Source organism: Carcharodon carcharias (assembly GCF_017639515.1).
Source record: "Carcharodon carcharias isolate sCarCar2 chromosome 27 unlocalized genomic scaffold, sCarCar2.pri SUPER_27_unloc_1, whole genome shotgun sequence".
In the NCBI taxonomy this organism is placed as follows: Eukaryota; Metazoa; Chordata; class Chondrichthyes; order Lamniformes; family Lamnidae; genus Carcharodon; species Carcharodon carcharias.
The window spans coordinates 7,366,008-7,390,122 of NW_024470624.1; the positions used below are offsets into that span (position 1 = coordinate 7,366,008).

Sequence of the window (24,115 nt, forward strand, 5' to 3'; positions counted from 1 at the left end):
CAAACCAATCCCTAGCCCAGCCTCTCCCTCTATCTAACACTGATCCAAACCTCTCCCTAACCCAGCCTCTCGCTCTATCCGACACCCATCCAAACCTCTCCCTAACCCAGCCTCTCCCTCTATCCTACACCAATCCAAACCTATCCCTAACACAGCCCCTCCCTCTATCCTACACCCATCCAAACCAATCCCTAGCCCAGCCTCTCTCTGTATCCTACAGCCATCCAAACCTATCCTTAACCCAGCCTCTCGCTCTATCCGACACTGATCCAAACCTCTCCCTAACTCAGCCTCTCCCTCTATCTAACACTGATCCAAACCTCTCCCTAACCCAGGCTCTCCCTCTATCCAACACTGATCCAAACCAATCCCTAACCCAGCCTCTCCCTCTATCTAACACTGATCCAAACCAATCCCTAACCCAGCCTCTCCCTCTAACACTGATCCAAACCAATCCTTAACCCAGCCTCCCCCTCTATCTAACACTGATCCAAACCTCTCTCTAACCCAGCCCCTCCCTCTATCCAACACTGATCCAAACCTCTCTCTAACCCAGCCTCTCCCTCTATCTAACACTGATCCAAACCTATCCCTAACCCAGCCTCTCCCTCTATCTAACACTGATCCAAACCTCTCCCTAATCCAGCCTCTTCCACCGTCCTCCAGCCAGTGCATAAAATGAAAGCAAAATACGGCAGATGCTGGAAACCTGAAATAAAACCAACTAGAAACGCTGAACCAGCAGCAGGTCTGGCAGAATCAACAGAGCGAGAAATAGAGGCCAGTCCGAAAATACTTCAGCACTGGTCAGGGAGCTGGAGTCATGTTGGACTCGAGACATTAACTCTGTTGCTCCCTGCACAGATGCTGCCAGACCTGCAGAGTTTTTTATTACTACCTGACCCAAACCCAACCTCTCCCTTCATTTCGCCCCTATCCCAGCCACACACCCTCCCGCTGCCATGGCGACAGGGGTCACCGCCTTACCTGGAGCCACAGACTCCACCCCGGCCTCCACAATGGCACTCGGTGTGTGAACATTGTCGTAATATATCAGCAGTTCAACATCTTTATTGAAACTGTGTCCATCGGTCAGCGACAGCTGGGGGCAAGGAGCACAAACCAGGAATCAAAATCAGATCGGGATCCCTAACCCAGGCTCTCCCTCTATCCAACACCGATCCAAACCTCTCCCTAACCCAGCCTCTCCCTCAATCCAACACTGATCCAAACCTATCCCTAACCCAGGCTCTCCCTCTATCCAACACCAATCCAAACCTATCCCTAACCCAGCCTCGCCCTCTATCTAACACGGATCCAAACCTATCCCTAACCCAGCCCTTCCTCTATCCTACACCGATCCAAACCTCTCCCTAACCCAGCCTCTCCCTCAATCCAACACTGATCCAAACCTATCCCTAACCCAGGCTCGCCCTCTATCTAACACTGATCCAAACCTATCCCTAACCCAGCCTCTCCCTCAATCCAACACGGATCCAAACCTATCCCTAACCCAGCCCTTCCTCTATCCTACACCGATCCAAACCTCTCCCTAATCCAGCCTCTCCCTCAATCCAACACTGATCCAAACCTATCCCTAACCCAGCCCTTCCTCTATCCTACACCAATCCAAACCTATCCCTAACCCAGGCTCTCCCTCTATCCTACACCGATCCAAACCTCTCCCTAACCCAGCCTCTCCCTCTATCTAACACTGATCCAAACCTATCCCTAACCCAGCCGCTCCCTCTATCTAACACGGATCCAAACCTCTCCCTAACCCAGCCCCTCCCTCTATCCAACACTGATCCAAACCTCTCCCTAACCCAGCCTCTCCCTCTATCCGACACCTATCCAAACCTATCCCTAACCCAGCCTCTCCCTCTATCTAACACTGATCCAAACCTATCCCTAACCCAGCCTCTCCCTCTATCCTACACAAATCCAAACCTCTCCCTAACCCAGCCTCTCCCTCTATCCAACACTGATCCAAACCTCTCCCTAACTCAGCCTCTCCCTCTATGTAACACTGATCCAAACCTATCCCTAACCCAGCCTCTCCCTCTATCTAACACTGATCCAAACCTTTCCCTAACCCAGCCTCTCCCTCTATCCGACACCTATCCAAACCTATCCCTAACCCAGCCTCTCCCTCTATACAACACTGATCCAAACCTCTCCCTAACTCAGCCTCTCCCTCTATCCAACACGGATCCAAACCTATCCCTAACCCAGCCTCTCCCTCTATCCAACACTGATCCAAACCTCTCCCTAACCCAGCCTCTCCCTCTATCCGACACCTATCCAAACCTATCCCTAACCCAGCCTCTCCCTCTATCCAACACTGATCCAAACCTCTCCCTAACCCAGTCTCTCCCTCTATCCAACACTGATCCAAACTTCTCCCTAAGTCAGCCGCTCCCTCTATCCAACACTGATCCAAACCTCTCCCTAACCCAGCCTCTCCCTCTATCCTACACCGATCCAAACCTATCCCTAACCCAGCCCCTCCCTCTATCTAACACTGATCCAAACCTATCCCTAACCCAGTCTCTCCCTCTATCCAACATGGATCCAAACCTATCCCTAACCCAGCCTCTCCCTCTATCCAACACTGATCCAAACCTCTCACAAACCCAGCCTCGCCCTCTATCCAACACGGATCCAAACCTCTCCCTAACCCAGCCTCTCCCTCTATCCTACACCTATCCAAACCTCTCCCTAACCCAGCCTCTCCCTCTATCTAACACCCATCCAAACCTCTCCCTAATCCAGCCCCTCCCTCTATCCTACACCGATCCAAACCTATCCCTAACCCAGCCTCTCCCACTATCCTACACCGATCCAAACCAATCCCTAACCCAGCCTCTCCCTCTATCCTACACCGATCCAAACCTATCCCTAACCCAGGCTCTCCCTCTATCCTACACCAATCCAAACCTATCCCTAACCCAGCCTCTCCCTCTATCCAACACTGATCCAAACCTATCCCTAACCAACCCTCTCCCTCTATCTAACACTGATCCAAACCTCTCCCTAACCCAGCCTCTCCCTCTATCCTACACCGATCCAAACCTATCCCTAACCCAGCCCCTCCCTCTATCTAACACTGATCCAAACCTATCCCTAACCCAGCCTCTCCCTCTATCCAACACTGATCCAAACCTCTCACTAACCCAGCCTCTCCCTCTATCCAACACGGATCCAAACCTCTCCCTAACCCAGCCTCGCCCTCTATCCTACACCGATCCAAACCTCTCCCTAACCCAGCCTCTCCCTCTATCTAACACTGATCCAAACCTCTCCCTAACCCAGCCTCTCCCTCTATCCAACACTGATCCAAACCTCTCCCTAACCCAGCCTCTCCCTCTATCCTACACCGATCCAAACCTATCCCTAACCCAGCCTCTCCCTCTATCCTACACCGATCCAAACCAATCCCTAACCCAGCCTCTCCCTCTATCCTACACCGATCCAAACCTATCCCTAAACCAGCCTCTCCCTCTATCTAACACTGATCCATACTCTCCCTAACCCAGCCCCTCCCTCTATCCTAAACCCATCCAAACCTATCCCTAAGCCAGCCTCTCCCCCTACCCGACAGCAGATATCTCCCTGAGAGAGAGGGGACTGAGAGACACCAATCAGTGAACAGATATCTCCCTGAGAGAGAGAGGACTGAGAGACACCAGTCAGTGTACAGATATCTCCCTGAGGGAGAGGGGACTGAGAGACACCAGTCAGTGTACAGATATCTCCCTGAGGGAGAGGGGACTGAGAGACAACAGTCAGTGTACAGATATCTCCCTGAGGGAGAGGGGACTGAGAGACACCAGTCAGTGTACAGATATCTCCCTGAGAGAGAGGGTTCTGAGAGACACCAGTCAGTGTACAGATAGCTCCCTGAGGGAGATGGGACTGAGAGACACCAGTCAGTGTACAGATATCTCCCTGAGAGAGAGGGGACTGAGAGACACCAGTCAGTGTACAGATATCTCCCTGAGAGAGAGGGGACTGAGAGACACCAGTCAGTGTACAGATATCTCCCTGAGAGAGGGGGGACTGAGAGACACCAGTCAGTGTACAAATATCTCCCTGAGAGAGAGGGGACTGAGAGACACCAGTCAGTGTACAGATATCACCCTGAGAGAGAGGGGACTGAGAGACACCAGTCAGTGTACAGATATCTCCCTGAGAGAGAGGGGACTGAGAGACACCAGTCAGTGTACAGATATCTCCCTGAGAGAGAGGGGACTGAGAGACACCAGTCAGTGTACAGATATCACCCTGAGAGAGAGGGGACTGAGAGACACCAGTCAGTGTACAGATATCACCCTGAGAGAGAGGGGACTGAGAGACACCAGTCAGTGTACAGATATCTCCCTGAGGGAGAGGGGACTGAGAGACACCAGTCAGTGTACAGATATCTCCCTGAGAGAGAGAGGGGACTGAGAGACACCAGTCAGTGTACAGATATCTCCCTGAGAGAGAGGGGACTGAGAGACACCAGTCAGTGTACAGATATCTCCCTGAGAGAGAGGGGACTGAGAGACACCAGTCAGTGTACAGATATCTCCCTGAGAGAGAGGGGACTGAGAGACACCAGTCAGTGTACAGATATCTCCCTGAGAGAGAGGGGACTGAGAGACACCAGTCAGTGTACAGATGTCTCCCTGGGAGAGAGAGGGACTGAGAGACACCAGTCAGTGTACAGATATCTCCCTGAAGGAGAGAGGACTGAGATGCACCAGTCGGCGTATCGATACCTCCAAATGGGATAAGAGGAAAATCCCTGTGGGATGCTGGAAATCTGAAGTAAAAACAGAAAGTGCCGGAAATGCTCAGCCGGACCCTGGAGAGAGCCACAGAGTTAACGTTGAGCGTCCACGTGGCTCTTCATCAGACCTCGGGAGGGAGCTATCTCCCTGAGGAAGGGAATGGGAAAGGTTCACTCTGCTTCTCTCACCACAGCCGCCACCTGACCCGCTGAGCAAGGTCGGCCTTTCGGGATAAGCTTCGCTGGCCGAGCTGTCCCCTCGCTCCCCCGCAGGCCCGCCTCCCGACGCTGGCATCCACCCCCTTCCACCGAACCGACCCCCCCCCACCCCCCCCACTCCATCCCCCCCAACCCCACTTCTCACCTCGGCCGCCGTCTTGTCCGGACTCAGGTACTTCAGGGGGCTCAGGCCGCAGTTGGATTGGACGCGGGAGACCCCCAGCGGGCTCCGGACCTGGGCCTTGAGCGCCAGCGTGTAGGGCGGGCCGAGCGCCCGCGGGATGTCCTCGGTCACGCCGGGGGCCCGGGCATCTGAGGTCGGGAGGGTGGGGGGGGTGGGAGGTGGGGGGAGGGTGGGGGGGGATTTGGGGGTCGGTGGGGGGGGGGGAGGTGGAGTCAACGTTTCGCACGTTTAGGTTGCAGACCAGGTTACTCCACCGCCTCCCCGCGACCCCCAATGCCCCACTTTTGCTCCCAGAACTTGAAGCCTGTTTCATGCATTGCACCCCTTCCACCCCCCACACCCCCCCCCCACCACCCCCACAACCCCAACTCAGCACCCCCTGTCTGCCTTCCCTCCGGCTCCTCAGGCTGAGGGAACTTCGCCTCGGATTCCCATTCCCAGCGCGAATAGGGGTTAAGCTACGGGGGCAATTTGAGAAGGGAGCAGTCACTGAACGGCACATGGCACTAGGAAGTCCGGAGGAACAAAGGGTCCCACATGGGAGGCTTATGAAGAAGGCAAAGGCACATGGGATGCAGGGTTAAAGCAAAATACTGAGCACGCTGGAAATCCAAAACAAAAATAAAAATAAAAGTAGCTGGAAAAACTCAGCAGGTCTGACAGCATCTGCGGGGAGGAACACAGTTAAGGTTTCGAGTCCGTGCGACTCTTCAACAGAACTAAGGAATTAGAGAAATGAGGTGAAATATAAGCTGGTTTAAAGGGGGGGGGGTGGGACAGGTAGAGCTGGATAGAGGGCCAGTGTTAGGTGGAGATAACCAAAAGATGTCATAGACAAAAGGTGTTGATAGTGGTGATATTAGCTGAGGAATGTGCTGATTAAGGGTAGAAAGCAGGACGAGCAAGTAACAGATAGACCTAGTGGGGGTGGGGTTTGGCAATTATTTAGGATGGGTTGTAGAGAGAAGCCAGGAAATTACAGGCCAATGAGTCTCACGTCAGTGGTTGGGAAGCTATTGGAAAAACTTCTGAAGGAGAGAATCTATCTCCACTTGGAGAGGCAAGGTTTGATCAGGGATAGTCAGCGTGGCTTTGTCAGAGGGAGGTCACGCCTAGCAAATTTGATTGAATTTTTTGAGGAGGTGACCAGATGTGTAGATGAGGGTAGTGCAGTTGATATAGTTTATATGGATTTCAGCAAAACCTTTGACAAGGTCCCACATGGGAGACTTATAAAGATGGCAAATGCACATGGGATACAGGGTAATTTGATAAGGTGGATTCAAAATTGGCTTAGTTGTCGGAGACCGAGAGTAATGACAGAAGGATGCTTTAGTGACTGGAAGCCAGTGTCCAGTGGCGTACCACAGGGATCTGTGCTGGGTTCCTTATTATTTGTCATTTCTATAAATGACTTAGATGATTATGTTGGGGGGAGGATTAGTAAGTTTGCGGATGACACAAAGATTGGCTGGGTGGTTAACAGTGAGGTTGAGTGTCTTGAGCTACAGGAAGATATAGACGGGATGGTCAAATGGGCAGATAAGTGGCAGATGGAATTTAACCCTGAAATGTGTGAGGTTATACACTTTGGAAGGAGTAACTTGACAAGGAAGTATTCAATGAATGGCATGACACTAGGAAGTTCTGAGGAACAAAGGGACCTTGGCGTGTGTGTCCATAGATCTCTGAAGGCGGAGGGGCATGTTAGTGGGGTGCTGAAAAAGACATATGGGACACTTGCCTTTATCAATCGAGGCATAGATTACAAAAGTAGGGAGGTCATGTTGGAGTTGTATGGAACCTTGGTGAGGCCACAGCTGGAGTGCTGTGTGCAGTTCTGGTCGCCACATTATAGGAAGGATGTGATTGCACTGGAGGGGGTGCAGAGGAGATTCACCAGGATGTTGCCTGGGATGAAACATTTAAGTTATGAAGAGAGGTTGGATAGACTTGAGTTGTTTTTGTTGGAGCAGAGAAGACTGAGGGGTGACCTGATCGAGGTGTACAAGATTATGAGGGGCATGGACAGGGTGGATAGGGAGCAGCTGTTCCCCTGAGTTGAAGGGTCAGTCACGAGGGGGGGACACAAGTTCAAGGTGAGGGGCAGGAGGTTTAGGGGGCAAGTGAGGAAAAACCTTTTTTACCCAGAGGGTGGTGAGGGTCTGGAATGCGCTGCCTGGGAGGGTGGTGGAGGCGAGTTGCCTCACATCCTTTAAAAAGTACCTGGATGAGCACTCGGCACGTCCTAACATTCAAGGCTATGGGGCCGAGCGCTGGTAAATGGGATTGGGTAGGTAGGTAGGTAGGTCAGGTGTTTCTCACGTGTCGGTGCAGACTCGATGGGCCAAAGGGCCTCTTCTGGTCACCGTATGTGATTCTGTGACAGGTTGCGTGTAATGGGCTGGAACTCCATTACGTACCCAAGATGATGGGCCAGTTATTCAAAGGCGATTGAAAAGATTTGATCGGTGGCAGGGTGTAAGGGGGGGTGGGGGGGGGGGGGGGGTTGTGGGGTGAGGGGGCTATGAAGAGAAACCATTTCCCCCACCCGAGGTGGGCGATTCGACAACGAGCGAGCGTGACTCACGAATGAGCGGTTGCTCCGGGGAGAGGAGGTCCATGTGGAGCAGGGAGTCGCTTCCCACCCTCGGCGGGGGGGTGGGGAGCGCAGAGGCTCCGGGTTCTCGAGTCCCACCTCCGGACTTGGCGGCCAAGGAAAGGGGGCATTCGCGACGAGGCCGCGGAGGTCGGCTGTCGGCCCGCGAATCCCTGCCGGGTACATCTGACGGTAAAGAGCCCGGGCTGGTGGGGTGAGGTGGGGGGGGGGGTGGGGGGTTGCGGTGGGGTTAGTTTCTCTGGTCAGCCGCAGCACGGAGGGAGGCAGGCACACCGCTGCGGTGCTTCGCCGAGCGCAAAGTCGCAGGGCCAGTGGGAGCCCGCGCTCAGTCAATGCCCTCCTAGGCCTGAAGGAAGGGGGTGGAGGGCCGTTCAGGCCTGATGCCAGCCTGGGAGACAGAGCGAAGATATAGATCCACCATGATCCGGCCCAATGGCAGGGCAATCCCCCACCCCCCCCTCAAAGCTGCTAATGGCCTCCTCCTGTTCCTGTGTAACAGGCTCAAGGGGGCTGAATGGCCTCCTCCTGTTCCTGTGTAACAGGCTCGAGGGGCTGAATGGCCTCCTCCTGTTCCCTGTGTAACAGGCCTCGAGGGGGCTGAATGGCCTCCTCCTGTTCCTGTGTAACAGGCCTCGAGGGGGCTGAATGGTCTCCTCCTGTTCCTGTGTAACAGGCCTCGAGGGGGCTGAATGGTCTCCTCCTGTTCCCTGTGTAACAGGCTCAAGGGGGCTGAATGGTCTCCTCCTGTTCCTGTGTAACAGGCTTGAGGGGCTGAATGGCCTCCTCCTGTTCCTGTGTAACAGGCTCGAGGGGCTGAATGGCCTCCTCCTGTTCCTGTGTAACAGGCTCGAGGGGCTGAATGGCCTCCTCCTGTTCCTGTGTAACAGGCTTGAGGGGCTGAATGGCCTCCTCCTGTTCCCTGTGTAACAGGCTTGAGAGGGCTGAATGGCCTCCTCCTGTTCCTGTGTAACAGGCTCGAGGGAGCTGAATGGCCTCCTCCTGTTCCTGTGTAACAGGCTCGAGGGGGGCTGAATTGCCTCCTCCTGTTCCTGTGTAACAGGCTCGAGGGGCTGAATGGCCTCCTCCTGTTCCCTGTGTGACAGGCTCGAGGGGTTGAATGGCCTCCTCCTGTTCCTGTGTAACAGGCTCGAGGGGCTGAATGGCCTCCTCCTGTTCCTGTGTAACAGGCTCAAGGGAGCTGAATGGCCTCCTGCTGTTCCTGTGTAACAGGCTCGATGGAGCTGAAAGGCCTCCTCCTGTTCCCTGTGTAACAGGCTCGAGGGGGCTGAATGGCCTCCTCCTGTTCCCTGTGTAACAGGCTCAAGGGGGCTGAATGGTCTCCTCCTGTTCCTGTGTAACAGGCTCGATGGAGCTGAAAGGCCTCCTCCTGTTCCTGAGTAACAGGCTCAAGGGGCTGAATGGCCTCCTCCTGTTCCTGTGTAACAGGCCTCGAGGGGGTTGAATGGCCTCCTTCTGTTCCCTGTGTAACAGGCTTGAGAGGGCTGAATGGCCTCCTCCTGTTCCTGTGTAACAGGCTCGAGGGAGCTGAATGGCCTCCTGCTGTTCCTGTGTAACAGGCTCGATGGAGCTGAAAGGCCTCCTCCTGTTCCTATGTAACAGGCTCGATGGAGCTGAAAGGCGTCCTCCTGTTCCTGAGTAACAGGCTCAAGGGGCTGAATGGCCTCCTCCTGTTCCTGTGTAACAGGCCTCGAGGGGGCTGAATGGCCTCCTTCTGTTCCCTGTGTAACAGGCTTGATGGAGCTGAAAGGCCTCCTCCTGTTCCTGTGTAACAGGCTCGATGCAGCTGAAAGGCCTCCTCCTGATCCTGTGTAACAGGCTCGATGGAGCTGAAAGGCCTCCTCCTGTTCCTGAGTAACAGGCTCAAGGGGCTGAATGGCCTCCTCCTGTTCCTGTGTAACAGGCCTCGAGGGGGCTGAATGGCCTCCTTCTGTTCCCTGTGTAACAAGCTTGAGAGGACTGAATGGCCTCCTCCTGTTCCTGTGTAACAGACTCGAGGGGCTGAATGGCCTCCTCCTGTTCCTGTGCAACAGGCTTGAGGGGGCTGAATGGCCTCCTCCTGTTCCTGTGTAACAGACTCGAGGGGCTGAATGGCCTCCTCCTGTTCCCGTGTAACAGACTCGAGGGGCTGAATGGCCTCCTCCTGTTCCCGTGTAACAGGCTCGAGGAGGCTGAATGGCCTCCTCCTGTTCCTGTGTCACATTCTCGAGGGGGCTGAATGGCCTCCTGCTGTTCCTGAATAACAAGCTTGAGGGGCTGAATGGCCTCCTCCTGTTCCTGAGTAACAGGCTCAAGGGGCTGAATGGCCTCCTCCTGTTCCTGTGTCACATTCTCGAGGGGGCTGAATGGCCTCCTGCTGTTCCTAAATAACAAGCTCGAGGGGCTGAATGGCCTCCTCCTGTTCCTGAGTAACAGGCTCAAGGGGCTGAATGGCCTCCTCCTGTTCCCTGTGTAACAGGCTCGAGGGGCTGAATGGCCTCCTCCTGTTCCCTGTGTAACAGGCTCGAGGGGCTGAATGGCCTCCTCCTGTTCCTGAGTAACAGGCTCAAGGGGCTGAATGGCCTCGTACTGTTCCTGTGTAAATGGCTTGAGGGGGCTGAATGGCCACCTCCTGGTCCGAGAAAGTGTCAGTGCAGAGCAGAGGTTCCCAGACTGTGGCTCGCGACCCCCTACAGCGGGATCACGGGATGAGCAATGGGGGTCTTGAGTTTGGAGTGAAAAATGACGGACGCTGTGGAGTGGGTACCCAGATTTGACGGTTCTAGGATGGGCTATAAAGACCCTTTAAACGCGAGTGTTATTTATTCGGCTGGGGGCGCGGAGGCCTAATTGCTGGCTCCAACTGAGCCTGCAAAATGGTAGGTGTCCTGGTCACTGCTTGTGCCTGCAACCCTGCTGTTTGAACCCCCATCCCACTCAATAAGTCATCACCACACCATCCAGCCCAGCCCCAGCACAATTTTCACTCTGGGAGCGCACCAAGTGTGAAGCCGTAAAATGGAGTCGCAACGAGAAACATTTTGCAAGGTGAGGGAGCTTTACCCTGTATCTAACCCCGTGCTGTACCTGTCCTGGGAGTGTTTGATGGGGACGGTGTAGAGGGAGATTTACTCTGTATCTAACCCCGTGCTGTACCTGTCCTGGGAGCGTTTGATGGGGACAGTGTAGAGGGAGCTTTACTCTGTATCTAACCCCGTGCTGTACCTGTCCTGGGAGCGTTTGATGGGGACAGTGTAGAGGGAGCTTTACTCTGTATCTAACCCCGTGCTGTACCTGTCCTGGGAGCAGTTGACCCTGACCCATCCTGCCTGAACCCCCACCCCACCATAACCCCGCCCCGCACACCTAGCAGTGCGTGGGTTTTGGAGCCTCACCTGTCGGTGTGTAACGGGGGTTGAGGACAGCGGGCAGGACAAATCTCACAGCTCCGTCGGCCTCGATCGCCAGTTCCTGGACAAAGGAGAAGGAGAGGCTGGCGCTCTGAGCCGGGGGCAGGTTGCCCACCATGCAGGTGAAGATATCGCTGCTGCTGCTGTCCTCCTCCAGCAGAAAGGCCTCGTGTCCAGCGGAGACGGCATCATCGTACTCGTCCTTGGCCTGTGGGTGTGGGGTGGAGAAAAAAAGGAACAAGCTCCGCTTAGACGCACCAACTCCCCACTGCAACCCCACCTGTCCGCATCCGGCATTGCGCTCCCCCCTCCCCCGTTTCCCACCCCCCCCAACACCCACCCCACAATCAATCTCTCACTTTTTCTTTCTCCTTAATCTCGGCCACAATCCTCTTGCCGTCCACCGTGGCCTGGAAGTGGTAGACGGCCGCATCTCTGTCCATGGGGAAGACGAAGACGGCCTCCACAGGGTTGGTTTCCTCATTCCTGTACTCCAGCGACGCAGTGACATCAGCCACAAAGCCCTGCACCTCCACTACCACCGAGATACTCCTCAGGGGGACTGCAACAGGAGAGACAACAGCAGCACATGAGGGGAGGCAACGCCGGGAGCGAACAAACCCAACGCATTCTCATACACTCTCATTGAACACGATCCCAATGGACCCAAACCCCTTCCCATTCACTCCCACTATACACGATCCCAATGGACCCAAACCCCTTCCCGTTCACTCCCACTGTACACAATCCCAATGGACCCAAACCTCTTCCCATTCACTCCCACTGTACACAATCCCAATGGACCCAAACCCCTTCCCATTCACTCCCACTGTACATAATCCCAATGGACCCAAACCCTTTCCCATTCACTCTCACTGTACACAATCCCAATGGACCCAAACCCCTTCCCGTTCACTCCCACTGTACACAATCCTAATGGACCCCAACCCCTTCCCATTCACTCCCACTGTACACGATCCCAATGGACCCCAACCCCTTCCCATTCACACCTGCTGTACACAATCCCAATGGACACAAACCCCTTCCCATTCACACCTGCTGTACACAATCCCAATGGACCCAAACCCCTTCCCGTTCACTCCCACTGTACACAATCCCAATGGACCCAAACCCCTTCCCATTCACTCCCACTGTACACAATCCCAATGGACCCAAACCCCTTCCCATTCACTCCCACTGTACACAATCCCAATGGACCCAAACCCCTTCCCGTTCACGCCCACTGTACACAATCCCAATGGACCCAAACCCTTCCCGTTCACTCCCACTGTACACAATCCCAATGGACCCAAACCCCTTCCCATTCACACCTGCTGTACACAATCCCAATAGACCCAAACCCCTTCCCGTTCACTCCCACTGTACACAATCCCAATGGACCCAAACCCCTTCCCGTTCACGCCCACTGTACACAATCCCAATGGACCCAAATCCTTCCCGTTCACTCCCACTGTACACAATCCCAATGGACCAAACCCCTTCCCGTTCAGTCTCGCTGTACACAATCCCAATGGACCCAAATGCTTCCTGTTCACTCCCAATGTACACAATCCCAATGGACCCAAACCCCTTCCCGTTCACTCCCACTGTACACAATCCCAATGGACCCAAACCCCTTCCCATTCACTCCCACTGTACACAATCCCAATGGAGGCAAACCCCTTCTCGTTCATTCCCACTGTACACAATCCCAATGGACCCAAACCCCTTCCCATTCACTCCCACTGTACACAATCCCAATGGACCCAAACCCCTTCCCATTCACTCCCACTGTACACAATCCCAATAGACACATACCCCTTCCCGTTCACTCCCACTGTACACAATCCCAACTGACCCAAACCCCTTCCCGTTCACTCCCACTGTACACAATCCTAATGGGCCCAAAGCCCTTCCCATTCACTCCCACTGTACACAATCGCAATGGACCCAAACCCCTTCCTGTTCACTCCCACTGTACACAATCCCAATGGACCCAAACCCCTTCCCATTCACTCCCACTGTAGACAATCCCAATGGAGGCAAACCCCTTCACATTCACTCCCACTGTACACAATCCCAATGGACCCAAACCCCTTCCCGTTCAGTCTCGCTGTACACAATCCCAATGGACCCAAACGCTTCCTGTTCACTCCCAATGTACACAATCCCAATGGACCCAAACCCCTTCCTGTTCACTCCCACTGTACACAATCCCAATGGACCCAAACCCTTTCCCATTCACTCCCACTGTACACAATCCCAATGGACCCAAACCCCTTCCCGTTCATTCCCACTGTACACAATCTCAATGGACCCAAACCCCTTCCCATTCACTCCCACTGTACACAATCCCAATGGACCCAAACCCCTTCCCATTCACTCCCACTGTACACAATCCCAATGGAGGTAAACCCCTTCCCCAGAGAGTTACCTGTGTCTCTGGATGATTAGACCAGTGACAAAACCACCGTGCCACCATCTCCCCTTTCAACAATGAAGTTTCCACAACCCTTTAGAGGTAGAGAATTCCAAGGATGCACAACCCTTTGAGTGAAGAGATTATCTCCAGCCAAATCCCTTTGACCATTGCCAGGGTATTCAGTTCTATCTTGATTGTTTTTAAAGCCAGTTTCTCTGTGGGGTCTGTGCCAGTGCCTTGATGATCTCAACCTGTTACCTCATGCTAGTAGCCATATTAACCATTTCGTGTCACACTACTTGTCAAGTGGTTGCGCATGCCTGAGACCCTCTCTTTACCAAATATTTCCTCATGCGAGTTGCTGCTTCACATGTAACGAAGCACATCTGCAAACCCACACCGGTATCCCAATATCATGACGCTCACTCTTGACTTCAACGGCAGTGAATGGGAAGGGGTTTGGATCCATTGGGATTGTGTACAGTGGGAGTGAATGGGAAAGGGTTTGGGTCCATTGGGATTGTGTACAGTGGGAGTGAATGGGAAGGGGTTTGGGTCCATTGGGATTGTGTACAGTGGGAGTGAACGGGAAGGGGTTTGGGTCCATTGGGATTGTGTACAGTGGGAGTGAATGGGAAGGGGTTTGTTCCATTGGAATTGTGTACAGTGGGAGTGAACGGGAAGGGGTTTGGGTCCATTGGGATTGTGTACAGTGGGAGTGAATGGGAAGGGGTTTGTTCCATTGGAATTGTGTACAGTGGGAGTGAATGGGAAGGGGTTTGGGTCCATTGGGATTGTGTACATGGGAGTGAACGGGAAGGGGTTTGGGTCCATTGGGATTGTGTACAGTGGGAGTGAATGGGAAGGGGTTTGAGTCCATTGGGATGGTGTGCAATGGGAGTGAATAGGAAGGGGTATGGGTCCATTGGGATTGTGTACAGTGGGAGTGAACGGGAAGGGGTTTGGGTCCATTGGGATTGTGTACAGTGGGAGTGAATGGGAAGGGGTTTGGGTCCATTGGGATTGTATACAGTGGGAGTGAATGGGAAGGGGTTTGGGACCATTGGGATTGTGTACAGCGGTAGTGAATGGGAAGGGGTTTGGGTCCATTGGGATTGTGTACAGCGAGACTGAACGGGAAGGGGTTTGTGTCCATTGGGATTTTGTACAGTGGGAGTGAATGGGAAGGGGTTTGGGTCCACTGGGATTGTGTACAGCGGGAGTGAACGGGAAGGGGTTTGGGTCCATTGGGATTGTGTACAGTGGGAGTGAACAGGAAGGGGTTTGGGTCCATTGCGATTGTGTACAGTGGGAGTGAATGGGAAGGGCTTTGGGCCCATTAGGATTGTGTACAGTGGGAGTGAACGGGAAGGGGTTTGGGTCAGTTGGGATTGTGTACAGTGGGAGTGAACGGGAAGGGGTATGTGTCTATTGGGATTGTGTACAGTGGGTGTGAATGGGAAGGGGTTTGGGTCCATTGGGATTGTGTACAGTGGGAGTGAATGGGAAGGGGTTTGGGTCCATTGGGATTGTGTACAGTGGGAATGAACGAGAAGGGGTTTGCCTCCATTGGGATTGTGTACAGTGGGAGTGAATGGGAAGGGGTTTGGGTCCATTGGGATTGTGTACAGTGGGAGTGAACGGGAAGGGGTTTGGGTCCATTGGGATTGTGTACATTGGGAGTGAACAGGAAGCGTTTGGGTCCATTGGGATTGTGTACAGCGAGACTGAACGGGAAGGGGTTTGGTCCATTGGGATTGTGTACAGTGGGAGTGAACGGGAAGGATTTGGGTCCATTGGGATTGTGTACAGTGAGCGTGAACGGGAAGGGGTTTGGGTCCATTGGGATTGTGTACAGTGGGAGTGAACGGGAAGGGGTTTGGGTCTATTGGGATTGTGTACAGCAGGTGTGAATGGGAAGGGGTTTGGGTCCATTGGGATTGTGTACAGTGGGAGTGAACGGGAAGGGTTTGGGTCCATTGGGATTGTGTACAGTGGGAGTGAATGGGAAAGGGTTTGGTTACATTGGGATTGTGTACCGTGGGAGTGAATGGGAAGGGGTTTGGGTCCATTGGGATTGTGTACAGTGGGAGTGAATGGGAAGGGGTTTGGGTACATTGGGATTGTGTACAGTGGGAGTGAACGGGAAGGGGTTTGGGTCCATTGGGATTGTGTACAGTGGGAGTGAATGGGAAGGGGTTTGTGTCCAGTGGGATTGTGTACAGTGGACGTGAACAGGAAGGGGTTTGGGTCCATTGGGATTGTGTACAATGGGAGTGAATGGGAAGGGGTTTGGGTCCATTGGGATTGTGTACAGTGGGAGTGAATGGGAAGGGGTTTGGGTTCATTGGGATTGTATACAGTGGGAGTGAATGGGAAGGGGTTTGGGACCATTGGGATTGTGTACAGCGGTAGTGAATGGGAAGGGGTTTGGGTCCATTGGGATTGTGTACAGCGAGACTGAACGGGAAGGGGTTTGTGTCCATTGGGATTTTGTACAGTGGGAGTGAATGGGAAGGGGTTTGGGTCCACTGGGATTGTGTACAGCGGGAGTGAACGGGAAGGGGTTTGGGTCCATTGGGATTGTGTACAGTGGGAGTGAACAGGAAGGGGTTTGGGTCCATTGCGATTGTGTACAGTGGGAGTGAATGGGAAGGGCTTTGGGCCCATTAGGATTGTGTACAGTGGGAGTGAACGGGAAGGGGTTTGGGTCAGTTGGGATTGTGTACAGTGGGAGTGAACGGGAAGGGGTATGTGTCTATTGGGATTGTGTACAGTGGGAGTGAATGGGAAGGGGTTTGGGTCCATTGGGATTGTGTACAGTGGGAGTGAATGGGAAGGGGTTTGGGTCCATTGGGATTGTGTACAGTGGGAATGAACGAGAAGGGGTTTGCCTCCATTGGGATTGTGTACAGTGGGAGTGAATGGGAAGGGGTTTGGGTCCATTGGGATTGTGTACAGTGGGAGTGAACGGGAAGGGGTTTGGGTCCATTGGGATTGTGTACATTGGGAGTGAACAGGAAGCGTTTGGGTCCATTGGGATTGTGTACAGCGAGACTGAACGGGAAGGGGTTTGGTCCATTGGGATTGTGTACAGTGGGAGTGAAAGGGAAGGATTTGGGTCCATTGGGATTGTGTACAGTGAGCGTGAACGGGAAGGGGTTTGGGTCCATTGGGATTGTGTACAGTGGGAGTGAACGGGAAGGGGTTTGGGTCCATTGGGATTGTGTATAGTGGGTGTGAATGGGAAGGGGTTTGGGTCCATTGGGATTGTGTACAGTGGGAGTGAATGGGAAGGGTTTGGGTCCATTGGGATTGTGTACAGTGGGAGTGAATGGGAAAGGGTTTGGTTACATTGGGATTGTGTACCGTGGGAGTGAATGGGAAGGGGTTTGGGTCCATTGGGATTGTGTACAGTGGGAGTGAATGGGAAGGGGTTTGGGTACATTGGGATTGTGTACAGTGGGAGTGAACGGGAAGGGGTTTGGGTCCATTGGGATTGTGTACAGTGGGAGTGAATGGGAAGGGTTTTGTGTCCAGTGGGATTGTGTACAGTGGACGTGAACAGGAAGGGGTTTGGGTCCATTGGGATTGTGTACAATGGGAGTGAATGGGAAGGGGTTTGGGTCCATTGGGATTGTGTACAGTGGGAGTGAATGGGAAGGGGTTTGGTTCCATTAGGAATCCCACCATGGGAGATGGTGGAATTTGATTTCAATAAAAATCTGGCATTATGTTCAGTCTTATGTTAACCACAAAAACACTTCCGATTATCATAAAAACCCATCTTGTTCACCCATGCCCCTTTCGGAAAGGAAATTTGCTGTCCTTTACCCGGTTTGGCCTTCACGTGACTCCAGGCCCACAGCAATGTGGTTGACTCTGAAATGCTCTCTGAACGTGGGCAATGAATGCTGGCCTAGCCAGCCCACATCCCATGAATAAATTGTTTTAAAATGCAACCCTCTCAGTCAGGTGTTTATGGTTTCCCAGGGGCTTCAGGGGCATGATAATGGGGAAGCAGACAGGAAAATGAGGTGGGAAGCCCAGGGTCAGCCACGATTCCTTTGAATGGCGGAGAAGGCTCTTGGGCCGTGTGGTCAATTCCTGCCCCCTTTATTTCCTGCGTTCTTGGCTGGGGGCCAAGGGGGAAGATATTATCCATAAGACATGTAGAGGTGAAGGGAGAGAGAGAGCACTGGAGAATCTTCTGAAGCCCACGTGTAATCTGTCAATGTAATTGGATGAGGGTGTCATGCTGCAGCTCGCTCAGGGAGTCCAAGTTGCTGTGGTAATGTGCACTTTTACACACATGCTGCAGTCTGGGGCTACGAGCGCTGCTGGCCTCAGTTCCAACGTTCTTCCCATCTGGATGAACACTTGACATGTCATAACATTCAAGGCTATGGGCCAAGTGCTGGTAAATGGGATTTGGTAGGTAGGTCAGGTATTTATCACGTGTCGGTGCAGACTCGATGGGCCGAAGGGCGTCTTCTGCACTGTGTGATTCTGTGATTCAGAGGTATCAACCTGGTGAAGCTATAACACAGGACTACTTGCATGCCAAATAGCATAAGCAGCAAGTGATAGACAGAGTTAAGTAACCCCACAAATGGATCAGATCTAAACTCTGTAGTCCTGCCACCTCCAGTTGTGAATGGTGGTGGACAATTAAACAACTCACTTGAGGAGGAGGCTCCACAAATATCCCCATCCTCAATGATGGAGGAGCTCAGCACATCAGTGCAAAAGATAAGGCTGAAGCATTCGCTACAATCTTCAGCCAGAAGTGCCGAGTGGATGATCCATCTCGGCCTCCTCTGGAGGTCCCCAGCATCACAGATGCCAGTCTTCAGCCAGTTCGATTCACTCCAGGTGATATCAAGAAACAGCTGAAGGCACCGGATACTGAAAAGGCTATGGGCCCTGACAATGTTCCGGCAATAATGCTGAAGACTTGTGCTCCAGAACTTGCCGCATCCCTAGCCAAGCTGTTCCAGTACAGCGACAGCACTGGCATCTACCCTGGCCATATGGAAAATTGCCCAGGTATGTCCTGTCCACAAAAAGCAGGACAAATCCAACCCGGTCAATTACCGCCCCATCAGTCTACTCTCCATCATCAGTAAAGTGATGGAAGGGGGTCATAAACAGTGCTAAGAAGCGACACTTGCTTAGCAATAACCTGCTCACTGATGCCCAGTTTGGGTTCTGACAGGGCCACTTAGCTCCTGACCTCATCACAGCCCATGGACAAAAGAGCTGAGCTCCCGAGGTGAGGCGAGAGTGACTGCCCTTAACATCAAGGCAGCATTTGGCCGAGTGTGGCATCAAGGAGCCCTAGCAAAACTGGAGTCAATGGGAATCAGGGGGAAAACTCTCTGCTGGTTGGAGACATACCTAGCACAAAAGAAGATAGTTGTGGTTGTTGGAGGTCAGTCATCTCAGCTCCAGGACATCACTGCAGGAGTTCCTCAAGGTAGTGCCCTCGGCCCAACCATCTTCAGCTGCTTCATCAATGACCTTCCTTCCATCATAAGGTCAGAAGTGGGGATATTCGCTGATGATTGCACAATGTTCAGCACCATTCGTGACTCCTCAGATACTGAAGCAGTCCATGTCCAAATGCAGCAAGACCTGGACAACATCCAGGCTTGGGGCTGACAAGTGGCAAGTGTCGAGCAATGACCATCTCCAACAAGAGAGCATCGAACCATCACCCCTTGATGTTCAATGGCATTACCATCACTGAATCCCCCACTATCAACATCCTGGGGGTTACCATTGACCAGAAACTGAACTGGACCAGCCATATAAATACTGTGGCTACAAGGGCTGGTCAGATGCTAGGGATTATGTGACGGGTAACTCACCTCCTGACTCCCTCAAAGCCTGTCCATTACCTACAGGCACAAGTCAGGAGTGTGATGGGACACTCTCCCCACTTGCCTGGATGAGTGCAGCTCCCACAACACTGAAAAAACTGGGCATCATCCAGGACAAAGCAGCCTCCGCTCGATCGGCACCCCATCCACCAACATTCACTCCCTCCACCACCGACGCACAGTAGCAGCAGTGTGTGTACCATCTACAAGATGCACCGCAGCAACTCACCGAGGCTCCTTCGACAGCACCTTCCAAACCCACGACCGCTACCGTCTAGAAAGACGAGGGCAGCAGACGCACGGGGAACACCCCAACCTGGAACTTCCCCTCCAAGCCGCACTCGCCGTCCCGACTTGGGAATATATCGGCCGTTCCTTCACTGTCGCCGGGTCAAAACCCTGGGAACTCCCTCCCTAACAGCGCGGTGGGTGTACCTACACCACAGGGGACTGCAGCGGCTCGAGAAGGCGGCTCACCCACCGCCACCACCTTCTCAAGGGGGCGACTAGGGCTGGGCCATAAATGCTGGGCCCGGCCCAGCGAGGCCCACGTCCCAGTGAATGAATAATGAATTTTTAAAAAATAATGCCGGCTGCGTGAGAGCAGTAACTGGGCGATCCCTTACCTGGAGTGTTCTTCGCTGTCAAGAGTCCGCAGGGCATTTCCATGGTGCAGCTGGAAGGCGAAAGTAAGACGTGAATAGCGCGGGCGTGGAATCAGGGCCCTGCCCTGGTCTGTTATGCTTGTAACTCAACTTTTGTGGGCAAGCTCGGTCCAAGCACTGACTCGCTTCAGAGCACTGCGACACTGCGCTGCCGAGCTAGGGATCCTGAGTGCTTCACTGACAACGAACGTGTTCGGAGGCTGCCGGGGGATCGTTGCTCGTTCCCTCGGGCCTCAGGGCCAAATTGTCAGGCACCCACCCCCGACCGCACCCAACCCCCCCCCCCCACAACCCCCCGCACACCCACTCCCCCGCCCCACCCCCCCCCCCCCCAACCCGACCCACCAAAGTCCCTGGAGGCCCTCCCCGCTCTGAATGGGGCCTCAGTACCCATTGTGCCCGCCACACCCCCACTGCCCCCCCGGCCCCCCCGCCCCCCCCTCCCACCCCCCGGCTGGCACCAGCCAACTCATCACAGGCTCGGTGGGAAGGGGTGGGGGGGTGTGGGGGGGGGGCGGGGGGAGTTGGGGAAATGGGCAACGATAGCTCTTTCCAGCCCTGTGTGTGCGAGGGGGTCTCGTCAGCCTCGGGGCCCTGTAACTGAGCTGTAACGTGACGGGAGCCAGGCGAAGGCGGCTGGGTGGGTGGGGTCCGCACCCCACGGGGGTCATGGTACACGTCGCCGGTGTCTCCTCAGACTCCGGGGGTGTCAGCCGCCACTGCACCCCTCCCCGCCAACCCCCCCCCCCCAATGTTACACGCAGTCCCCCAGCGCGCCGGGGTGGGCCCCCGCTTCCGGCTTCAGTCGGTGTCACTCCCCACCCCCCCCAACCCCATCCCACCTGGCCGCTCCGGAGGTCTACTCCGTGGCTTGGCAGGCATCGCCGCGCGCCCAAGAGGAACGCCGGACCTAAGCCGGCTGAGGCGTCTCCCGCGTTGCCCGTCTGGCCACGGGGCGTCTTCCCCCCACCGCGCCGGGACCGTCCGGATGATGCCCGGGCTCTCGCGTTCCGCCGGAGCTCAGGAGGGTGGGTGGGGCGGCTCGATCGAAACCTTTCAAGATGCCCGGGGAGGTGGGGGTGGGGGGGGTGGTGGGGTGGTTTCTTGACAGGGCGGATGCGGAGAGGATGTTTCCTCTTGTGGGAGAATCTAGAATTTGGCGGGGAGGGTGGCAGCGGGGGGGGCGGGGGGGGTCGCAGTTTAAAAATAAGGGGGTCGCCCATTTAGGACGGAGACGGGGAGAAATTTTTTTCTCTCGGAGGGCAGCGAGTCTTTGGAAATCTCTCCCTCCAAAGGCGGTGGGAGCGGAGTCTCAGAATGTTTTTTTAAGGCGGAGTGGGATAGGTTCTCGTTAAGCGAGGGGGAGGGGTTGAAAGGTTATCGGGGGAGGGGGTGAAAGGTTATCGGGGGGAGGTGGGGGGGGGGTGGTGTCGGCGTGAACGTGGAGTCGAGGTCCCAATCGGATCAGCCGCAATCTCACTGGGCAGGCTCGAGGGGGCCGAGTGGCCTCCTCCTCCTCCATTTCCGTATGTACACCTGTACATGAGCGTCTCTCCCTTTCCCTGGGAGTTTATCTGCCACGGGGAGTGTCTCTCTGTAAATAGAAGGCGCTCTGTCTCTGGGGGAGGGGACGGTGGGGGTGGGGGGGGGTGAGAATCTCTCTGCAACCAGTTAGCAAAGACCCCGGGCATCGCATTAGTTAAATCTCCAAAGAATGTTTTACCTTCACTTTCTGTCTCTCTCTCTCTCTCGCTCTCTTCCCTCACTCTCTGTGCAATCTCTCTGTGCCGTTTAGATCCCACCCTTCCAGTGCAGTTCCTGCGTCTTCCCACTTTTTAACTGCTGATTCACTCCCCTGAGCTGAACCCGGGCTGGCAGCCTCTAAAGGGCAGAGACCGTCTCTCAGCCCAATACAGCTTTCTCTGAACACAACACAGAAGGCGGGTCCTGTTTCCTGTTTCCCAAATCCAGGTCATTTCCTCAAGAGTGTGGACGATTGTGTGTGGGTGTGCTTTATGCCTTGAGTACGCATGGCTGTGTGTGTGTATGTGTGTGTGTGCGTGTGCGTGTGTGTGCATGTGTTTGTGCGTGTGCATGCATGTGTGTGCGCGCGCATTTGTGTGTGTGCGCGTGTGTGTGTGTGTGCGCGTGTGTGTGAGTTTGTTTGTGTGTGTGAGTGTTTGTGTGTGTGTGCGTGTGAGTGTGTGTGTGTGAGTGGGTGTGTGTGTGTGTGTGCGTGTGTTTGTGTGTGTGCGTGTGTTTGTGTGTGTGAGTGTTTGTGTGTGTGCGTGTGAGTGAGTGTGTGTGTGTGTGCGTGTGTGCGTGTGTGTGTGAATGTGTGTGTTTGTGGGTGTGTGTGGGTGTGTGTGCATGTATGTGTGTGTGTGTGTGTGCGCGTGTGTGTGTGCGCGTGTGTGTGTGTGAGTGTGTGTGCGCGCACACGCGCATGCGTGTGTGGGAGATTCCTGTAGGAATTTCATTTTGGGATTTCTACCCTAATCAGCAAGGACTGCCGTATTTGCTGGGCTATAAGGCACATCAGGATTTTACAGAGAAAAATGCAGGGGGCCGGGGGTGGGAAGAAATATTTGGGGCGCCCCCACCCGCCGGTATTTAAAATGAACATTAACCGACGCAGGACAACGACGACGATGCACTGGGAGGGAGTCTTATCCCAGATGCCGTGCCCCCTCCCAAAAAAAAGTGTTTCGTCACTGCTGTCACCCTCACCGCCGCGGGCTTTCTCCAGACAGTTCCTTGGTCTTCACCCCGTCAGCTCCCGGGTGTGGCTGGGGTCTGCCTTTCCTTCACCGGTGCCTTGGCCGCCCCGTCGGTGTCCGCCCGTGACTCGGAGCCTCCGCCTGTCCGGTCCAGCGGATACGGTTAACGTCCATGCTGCCGTCCACCGATCGGCAACATCGCCGGTCGTTATCTAATGCTTCTTGCACCTCACTATATTTTAACCCCTTTGTGCTAAGCCCCGTTGGAAACAGCCAAGAGGCAAAAGGGTGAAAAGGGTGAAAAGGTTGAGGCTTACCCAAGAAGTAGGCCGTTCGGCCCATCGAGCCTGTCCCGCCATTCGATACGATCGTGGCTGATCTGATTGTGGCCTCGACTCCACTTGCCTGCCTGTCCCTCAGCTCCCCCCCACCGCCCCCCCATAACCCTCAACTCCCCTCGTCGATCGAAACTCTGTCTAACTCGACCTCGGATATATTCAGTGACCCGGCCTCCGCCGCTCTCTTGCGGGGGTGGGGGGGTGCGGGGAGAGAATCCTACAGACTGACCTCCCCCCCGACCCTCCACCCCGAGAGAAGAAATTCCTCCTCATCTCCCTCTTCAATGGGAGACACCACCCCCACCTTATTTTTAAACTGTGCCCCCCTCATTCTAGATTCCCGCCCCCCCAAACCACGAGGGGGAAACATCCTCCCAGCATCCACCCCGTCAAACCCCCTCTCCCCTCTTATCTGTCTCAATAAGATCCCCTCTCGTTCTTCTAAGCTCCAATGGGTACCGGACCCACCTGCTTAACCTTTCCCCATAAGACAAACCACACCCCCCCCACCACCCCCCACTTCATCCCGGGAATCGGCTGAGCGAACCTTCTCTGAATGGCTTCCAATGCGAGTGTGTCCCTCCTTAAATAAGGAGGCCAGAAATCTACGCAGTCCGGCTGCGGACTCGCCAACGCCCCATCCAGTTGCAGCATGACTTCCCTACTTTTGTACTCCAAACCCCCTTTGCCATAAAGGACAACACTCCATGCGCCCTCATTACTTGCTGTACCTGCATACTGACTTTTTTGTGATTCATGCCCCAGGTCACCCAGGTCCCTCTGTACTGCAGCGTTCTGTAGTCTCACTCCGTTTCAATAGTACTCCGCTGGTCTATCCTTCCTGCCAAAGGGGACAAGCTCACATTTTCCCCATGTTA

General features: G+C 54.4%; 1 protein-coding gene across 1 annotated transcript in view; it reads right to left on the reverse strand.

The window, feature by feature from the left end:
- Nucleotides 1-23,356, reverse strand: part of LOC121273630 (von Willebrand factor A domain-containing protein 5A-like) — a 51,312-nt gene extending 27,956 nt beyond the window's left edge. Inside the window, exons 1-6 of the mRNA XM_041180775.1 lie at nt 23,217-23,356; nt 20,141-20,190; nt 11,567-11,769; nt 11,193-11,415; nt 5,142-5,308; nt 988-1,102 (exon numbers count right to left, since the gene is read on the reverse strand). Coding sequence (XP_041036709.1) covers nt 988-1,102; nt 5,142-5,308; nt 11,193-11,415; nt 11,567-11,769; nt 20,141-20,190; nt 23,217-23,341 — 883 coding nt within the window. The 5' untranslated portion in view covers nt 23,342-23,356. The remainder of the gene's footprint in view (nt 1-987; nt 1,103-5,141; nt 5,309-11,192; nt 11,416-11,566; nt 11,770-20,140; nt 20,191-23,216) is intronic.
- Nucleotides 23,357-24,115: the final 759 nt, after the last annotated feature.